The sequence below is a fragment of the Nicotiana tabacum genome, chromosome 5 (genome assembly GCF_000715075.1).
Source record: "Nicotiana tabacum cultivar K326 chromosome 5, ASM71507v2, whole genome shotgun sequence".
Lineage (NCBI taxonomy): Eukaryota > Viridiplantae > Streptophyta > Magnoliopsida > Solanales > Solanaceae > Nicotiana > Nicotiana tabacum.
The window spans coordinates 154,431,283-154,439,660 of NC_134084.1; the positions used below are offsets into that span (position 1 = coordinate 154,431,283).

Consider the following 8,378-nt stretch of genomic DNA (forward strand, 5'->3'; position numbering starts at 1 on the left):
TGAAGGGATGCCGCTAAAGCTATTGTATAAATACCAATAATATGAAACAAACAACAACGAGTAAAATCTTCTCTCTCAACCTCATTGTTTTATTCTTCTTTAAATTTTGTAATATTAATTAATTTGAATATTTATACAAGGATTGGTATCATATGATTAAAGGTGCACTTGTTCAAGTATAATATTTGTAGATTCAACTAAATTAAAATTTGAGTAGAACACAAATTTGGATAACAATAAAAGATCTAAAGGTATGTACCTACTTGTTTAAAAGGATTTAAACTCTAATCCAAAATAAACACATAGAAAGTTCATACATAAAAACCTAAATGGAGTACTACAAATTCATCTACAACTCTCTTCTCCTATCTCTGAGGTTCTACTATCCAAAAAATCATTTATGCTCATATGTATAGTATAATTTTTCAAAAGAAGCAGCTTCAATAGAGTCCCTATTCCTTAACCTTGATCCGCCACTAAAGCTATTCGTGCATCGCACGAACTTAGAGACTAGTATATAAATAAATATTTAAATCATCACGTGTCATTACTAACGTGCAACGCACATTCATAGATATTAATATATTATAAAAGCACGAATAAGTTATGCTAAATGTTGAATGACTAAAATATCCCTAAAATATTGATCAAATTTTTTTGCCCTTAAATATTTGTATAATTTAAGGATCTAATTGTAAATTACCTAATGATGGAATTCTTTTTCAATTTAAATTATAGATACCCTACAAAGTTGATCCTACTTGGATTAGAAAGGCATGTGAATAATTTTATTTTAAAAGAAATTATTGTTTCTAATTATAGGATAAAATAGTGATCTTTAACACTCTATCTAATAATTAGGATTTCAAATCAATTAAAAAAATTATAAACTTTGAATTGGTAAATCAATACCGCGGCAATTGCCATTTGCCAAGTTTGTAAGGGACTCTAACCTAAAGATCAATGTCCTTTATGAAATTGTACGTATTTATTTGATTTCGAGAGCAACTTTTGAAGTATTCAATATATTGTTATACTCTTTCTGGCACTCCAGCTATCTTCAGATGCACTAAAAATACAGATTTGCAGTGATCTATTTATTATTATAAGAAGATTGAAACTTGATTAGGAAATTTCGATCGCTTAATATTCAAAAGATGTATACGTTGTCTTCAAAATACAATTCCATGATGGATAAACTTGCTCGGTTACTTGTTCTTCCAAGAATATTTTATGTCATCAAGATACAATTTCATGATATATGGATAAATAAAATTGTAATAGTTAAAACTTTTTCTGATGTTAAATTTTATGGAATTCAAACATAGGAGTATGACCAAAAAGAAATTAAATATAAAACTTATATCTTTACAAACAAATTAAAAGGCAATGTATTTCTCATAATAATTTGTGTTGTCTTTTGACCAAATAATTGTCTCTTCTCTTCTGTAGTATTGCATATAAAAACAAAGCAACATATATATATATAATCAATAGCGACACATGTTTATTTCCATTTATACCCAATTTAATTAGTAGTCACGTAAGTTTATATCTATATACACAAATTTTTTTTAGAACAGATAACCAATAATTGTCTCTTCTAAAGATCTGCACATAAAATATATACAAAAAATATATAATCAATAGTCATGCATATTTATGTTCACATACATCCAATGATTTTCAAAATTACTCCACTTCCCTAATTAATTGTACTTATCCAATTTTCAAAATTATAGTGAAATGCAATTTACAGCCATTAACCTTTTAACTACTACTCCAAAATAAACAACCAGGTAAATTGTTTACATCCAACAACCAATGTATAAGTTTTTATTGAACCAAATATTCAAATTATCACGAAATATTTATGCTTAGTGAAACTATTGGAAAGGGCAAAATTTGCAAACTATTATAACATATTGTGAAAACATATTACGAAGCGATAACATGTCTAGATAAATTTCAAGGTCAAAGTTGTTGGCATATTCAAATACCAAATATTTCTCCTTTTCCATATAGTAAAAAAGACACAACACGAAGCAAATCTCTATGTAGAAAATGACGTGGATAATGTTATTTTCTAAAAAGAATTGCCAGAATCTTTTCCTTATATTATCAAATGCATTTAGTAAAGAAATTTTGTGTTTTCAGTTTATTCTTTACATGCATTCAAATATTATTTGTTACTTTATTCAAGTACAACATTGCAAATATACAAAGTACTAATTTATTTCTTAAGTTGAAGTTATTAGCGGCAAAATATTCAATTTAGAGCGAATGTAATAAGCTCCTAATAAAGACACTCTTAATAAAGTGTCCGATTCTGGAATAAGTAAAAGATGGTCTTTTTCTTACCAAAGTACGACTTGTTTTTTTCTAAAAAAATATTTGATTAAACTATAGTTGGATACTTGTTAAATGAATTATATGTAGACATTTTTTGTGTGTGATGACAATGGTGTTCTGACCATTTTATACGTATCTCGATTAATTCCAAAAAGTACATGCTATCTTTCACCATATATAACTGGTTGCTTAGATTTGAATTGAAAATCTCATAATTTTCTCACTTTATTGACAAGTAAGACAAAAAGAAACGCATTTGCATAAATTGCCTTTTCCGAACTTATTATTTAATTTTTCCCTGTTAATTCAACAACAACAATAATGGACCCAGTGTAATCTCACAAGTAGGGCCTGTGAAGGGTAATGTACGCAGACCTTACCCCTACGGTAGAGAGACTGTTTCCGAAAGACTCTCGGCTTAGAAAAGATAAAAGGAAGAGCAGAGCAAACACGCCAATTAGAAAACCAAAGCAAAAATACAAAGATACAAAACTAAGACTGAGTATTGTTGAAAAGAATTTTTATCCAAAATTAACTAGGGATTATATAAATAGTCGATCGGATTTACTTTTTATCTTTCTATCTGGAATACCTAAATTATACACTGATTATGTAAAACTATATACATATTATATACGGGCTATACATTATATTATACATTCATCGACTATTTTTAATTTAAGCGATCGGGTGATCGTCATTTTAGGTAAATGTTTCAATTAGCTAGTGGCACCAAAATAGGTCATATACGACGCAAGTAATAAACAAATAAATAGGAGGGCGGTAGGATGTGTAAAGTAGCAAATTCAAAATTCAAAATAAAGAGGGGGAAAAGGGAAACCCTGCTGTCGGTGGAGTGCCGTTGTAACGGGGAAATTGCGCTCCTCAAATACTAGTAATTGAAATTCATCACTGTTTTCTCTGCCACTCTCTTCGTTGAAATCAATCAGCGTTTAACAATGGAGAAATACGAGAAATTGGAGAAAGTAGGAGAAGGAACGTACGGCAAAGTATATAAAGCAAAGGACAAAGCAACGGGTCAATTGGTGGCGCTGAAGAAAACTCGGCTAGAAATGGACGAAGAAGGGATTCCACCCACTGCTTTAAGAGAAATATCACTTCTTCAAATGCTTTCCAATTCTCTCTACATCGTTCGTCTCCTCTGTGTCGAGCAAATTGACAAAAATGGGAAGCCTCTTCTTTACCTAGTTTTTGAGTATTTGGATACTGATCTGAAGAAATTCGTCGATTCTCATCGTAAAGGTCCTAATCCTAGACCTCTCCCTCCTTCTCTCATCCAGGTCAGCGTAACCCCTTTTCTCTTTGTATGTTTTGAAATGTTAGTAATTTTTAAGATAGATGTCTGTACTCCGTATTGAAAATGTTTATTTCTTTGGTTCATATTAAAATTTTAAATATGGTGAGTTCAATCTTTAGTTTTTTAGTATTAAATCTAAGTACACTTTTGAAATTATGGTTTAAGAATTTTACTCATATTTTTGAAATTTTAGCGTTTTTTCACATGTGTATTTGTACTTAGTGTGGAAATGTTGGGTTGAGTTGATGACTTAAATTGGAATGGATATGTTTATTTCTATTGATTGGTATTGACGTTTTTTATCATTTCCAACAGAGTTTCTTATATCAATTGTGCAAAGGGGTCGCTCACTGCCATAGCCATGGAGTTCTCCACAGGTCTATTTTAGTCACTGGTCCTTTATGTTTTTTGCATTGGGTTAGATTAGTGTAAGTCAGATATATGTTTTAGTCATTTTAGTATGGTTGGTTTACTTTAGGTCATATATTTTCTAGGAGTCGTTAGCCATGTTAGACTTATATGCCAGTAGAAAATATATGGAGCTTCTAGTTCCTTTGTTTTGTTTTGTATAATATTGGTTTGAGATGTGCTTAAATGACGATCCAATTTCAAGTCGTTGGGATTGAGCACAGTAGAACTTGTACTAGTGGTGTTGGTTTACTGTAATTTTTGGTCAGTTTACCTATTGTTAATCAACCTTTTATTATCAGAGATTTGAAGCCACAGAACCTATTAGTGGACAAAGAGAAGGGCATACTTAAGATTGCTGATTTGGGTCTTGGAAGGGCTTTCACTGTCCCAATAAAGAGCTACACCCATGAGGTTAACACAGTTTTCTCTTTCTTCATACTAGCATTGCCACCTAAATCATCAGAAAGATATAGAAAGAAAGCGAAATCTGGAAGTCAAAATTAAGTACTTGATTAGTGGAATTGCTCATTTTGGGTTTGTTTTTTTTGTTCAGATTGTTACTCTATGGTACAGAGCTCCTGAAGTCTTGTTGGGATCTACTCATTACTCAACTGCGGTTGATATGTGGTCTGTGGGATGTATTTTTGGTGAGTTTGTTTGAGTTGATCATGCTATTTACTCTTGTAGACTAATTCTCTGCTTAGATTTTTTTGCTTCATTTAAGTTAGAAATGTTTTCTAATTCTTTTGCAATATTCCTGTTATCTGATGCTTTGAATCATACTCCATTTTAGCCTTTTCTTCTCTTTGACTAGTTTCTTGTAGCACTGTTTGTTCGATGTGTTTTTGACATGATAATTTTAATATGCTATTTGTAGTTACCGATGGAAATTTTGGTTAGGCGTAAGTTTGTTCTTATATTAAGTAGAACATATTAGTTCCATGGGAAGGTAGTTTTAAATGCCTGGTTTGAACTTCACAAGAAGTTGGTTTTGGGCACTTTATGTTCTTTCAGTATCACATTTATATAAAATATGGAAGGGCTTTGGGTTGCTTTCAAGATATCTTAAGTTCTAAAAATACTTTTTGATCTCAAAGGCTGTTTTTAGAGAATTGGTATATTTGATAGAGCGGTTGAAAAACACGAGGATGGACATATTAAAGTAGGTGTGCACCTTAAGGCTCCTATGAGGCGTCCTTACGCCCTAAAGCTAGGTGAAGCATAGGTTGTGGAGCTTTTGCCTCGGCTTAGGCAACACTTAGTGCAGGTGTCGAGGCGGTAAGGCATGCGTCTCATTGGGTTCTTCTTGAAGAGGATGACATTAAACAATAAATATAACTGGGAAAGAGATGGATTAATTGTTCAAAAAGGGTTATGAATACATTTCTTACGTATTATGAAAAGGAATTTAGAAATATTATCATTTAACGTGAATTAGAAACTTTAAACTGCATCTTTGCATCTAAAATTCAAAATTTAAGTTGGTTTTAGACTTAATTTGCATATTCTTACTTCATATGTTTCATTTATTGTAGGATTTTTCAATTACTTTGTTCATATAATTATTGGCTGTGTTTATGTTCATTACTAGTTAGAGATTTAAGCTCATGCTTTAAATCCGGTTTGCACTTAAATCCCTAGCAGGCCTTAGAATCTTTTATACACTTTTTGCCTTTGACAACATTTGATACAGCATCTCTAGAAGCACTTCTAAAGAACTCTGATTATTTTTACAACTTATCCAGTGAAGACTTTTACCATCTATATTTTCTTTGTAACATCAAAATAATTTTGCAGAATAAATAAATTCTTGTAAAGCACTTCTTTGTAAATTCTAAAACTAACAATTTATTCTAATTGGACCAAGCGGTTCAGGCCAGACATAAAACATTAATTCTAGATAATCTCTTTTCCTGTGGGGTATGGGTTTAAGCATTGGCGAAGAAATGGATATAAGAACGAAAATCCTTTTAGTCGCTGAAGGGGTTGGCCTAGTGGTCGAAGGCAAGCTTTATTTATGGTGAAATTCACTCACTCTACCATACATAGGTCTTAATTTGCTTTCTCTACATGATGTAGCCGAGATGGTTCGAAGGCAGGCCTTATTTCCTGGTGACTCTGAGTTTCAGCAATTGCTTCACATATTCAGGTATGCCTATGATCTATCACCAAGTCTTTGCATTTTCCTGTTTTCTTGTCATTTTGTGTGGTCCGGTAGGGAGAGGGGGGGGGGGGGACCCACAATGTCTATGTTGGATTCAGCTATAACAGTAGCTTCTGGCATAGTGTAATTGCTCTTTAGTTTAAGTAGCAAACACCTCAGACAAAGCTACTGCTGAGGTATCAAGTATTCAGGATGTTATATCTTGATACCAATTGCCACCTTGATAGTTTGGCTTTCAAATATCCTGCAGGGTCAAGGATAGAATTGTTACATATTCTTTAAGATAGATGGGTTTTACCTGATGATATGAAAATTGGGCACATGTAATACAAGAAAGATTTTTCATTCCTAAAAGCAGCTTTTGTAAAGGGGTATGACAAATAGAAGCAATATGTTAAAATGGTGGACTTCTAGAGGTTTTAAATCTGAAATTTTGAAGGGCAGCATCAAGTTTCTAGTACTAATGTTAATAAAACCAAAAGTAAAATGAACTGAATAAAGCATTGCAGCCAACTGTTCTCTTTTGATAAATTTGAATATGGCTAATGAATTGATTATCTTAACATATGTTTATGTAAACTGGTGAAGGTTGTTAGGAACCCCAACTGAGAAGCAGTGGCCTGGAGTGAGTTCACTCCGCGACTGGCATGTTTATCCAAAATGGGAACCTCAGAACTTGGCCTCTGCTGTTCCAGCATTGGGTCCTGATGGTGTGGATCTCCTCACGGTAAATCTCCATCTCATCTTATGGATAAATTTTCCTGCTATATCAGCTCATGTTTTCAGTAGGGGTGTGCATTCGATTTATCGATTCAATTTTGACCCTTTATCGATAATTACTTATCGATTATCGATTTGTACATATGCTTATTGTTATCGTTTCAATAAGGTTTTGATTTTTTCGATTTCGATCTTATTGATTCGGTTATCGATTACACCAATAAGAAAATTTGCGGGATTCTACGGAAAGTATATTGCTATAAACACGCCTAACTAATATGGACAAAAATAAGCTAAAATAAAATGAACACCGTTTATAACATAAAAATTGTGTTAACAAGCACATGCAACGAAACTAAAGTAAGGGATCAAATGTATGCCACCAACACTCCAACAGTATAAAAAAAATAAAAATACATCATCACGGCTAATTCTATTTTCCATTAATTTGAACTTCATTCCCTTGAGCTTTAAATATGATCATTTCTTAAATGTGGTAGATGAAATAATAGGGTTAGAGACTTAGGGTAAAGGAAAGAGTATTATAGAATAAGGGTAAAAAAAATATTTTTTTTTTTACTATATCTTATCGGTTTATCGATAAACCGATAACCGAAGAGGACAAAATCGAAATCGAAATCGATAACTCGATAAGGAAAATTTCGAAATCGAAATCGATAAACCGATAGCAAATAATCGATTTGATTTATCGATAACCGATTCGAATACACATCCCTAGTTTTCAGTCTTAAGTTTTTGTTATTTCTTTTCTTGTTAGAATAGTAAATGTATAATGTTATTGTTTTTGCTTGGTCTGTTATTGTTTTTGCTTGGTCATGGTAGAAAATGCTCCAATATGATCCGGCAGATAGGATTTCAGCAAAAGCTGCACTTGATCATCCATACTTTGATAGCTTGGACAAGTCGCAATTCTGAGGTTGCTTCTAATGCTCCAATATGCTCCAACATCCATATTTTAGTTCTTAGGACGTTCTCAGTCCTGAAGAATATCATCTTCTTGGTGATTTGAAGTCTGCATTGTAATCTTGTCGACTTTCATATTTTACTGTTATGATCCAGCTTTTCTAAAGGCCTGTTTTATGGTCAAGTTTCATGTAGTTCAAATGCTATGAGGAAAAAAGTTTTCTTTTTTGCTGATCATAAGGTCCAAATCCAATGCTCTACTGAACATTGGAAAGTGTATAGGTTGTTAAATGTTTAGCTTTACTTATAAATAGGCATTGTTTTACTATCATTTCGGGTTATCGATTATTGCACAAACTTACTATATGGTATAAGAAATGAGAAATCACAGGAACCTCCCTTCTTAGCATTAGTGGCATAAATAAGCATAAAATGTTAGGACATCTTTCATTCTTAGCTATGCAAATTCATATTTGTAGTAGGGTTCAA

At 32.3% G+C, this 8,378-nt stretch overlaps 1 protein-coding gene across 1 annotated transcript; it reads left to right on the top strand.

Annotated features, from left to right (window-relative positions):
• Positions 1–3,289: 3,289 nt before the first annotated feature.
• Positions 3,290–8,123, top strand: LOC107807664 (cell division control protein 2 homolog C). Its single transcript, NM_001325807.1, has 7 exons — positions 3,290–3,653; positions 3,986–4,047; positions 4,381–4,492; positions 4,635–4,728; positions 6,161–6,230; positions 6,834–6,972; positions 7,809–8,123. Exons 1-7 carry the CDS (start codon positions 3,312–3,314, stop codon positions 7,899–7,901), a joined length of 912 nt encoding a protein of 303 aa, NP_001312736.1. The 5' UTR covers positions 3,290–3,311; the 3' UTR covers positions 7,902–8,123.
• The last annotated feature ends 255 nt before the right edge of the window (positions 8,124–8,378 follow it).

Bases quoted from the DNA above. Each gene is read 5' to 3' on its own strand.
- LOC107807664 (NM_001325807.1), top strand. From the start codon at position 3,312: ATGGAGAAATACGAGAAATTGGAGAAAGTAGGAGAAGGAACGTACGGC. The intron at 6,231-6,833 runs GTATGCCTATGA...AAACTGGTGAAG, and splicing joins CAATTGCTTCACATATTCAG to GTTGTTAGGAACCCCAACTG. The intron at 6,973-7,808 runs GTAAATCTCCAT...TGGTCATGGTAG, and splicing joins ATGGTGTGGATCTCCTCACG to AAAATGCTCCAATATGATCC.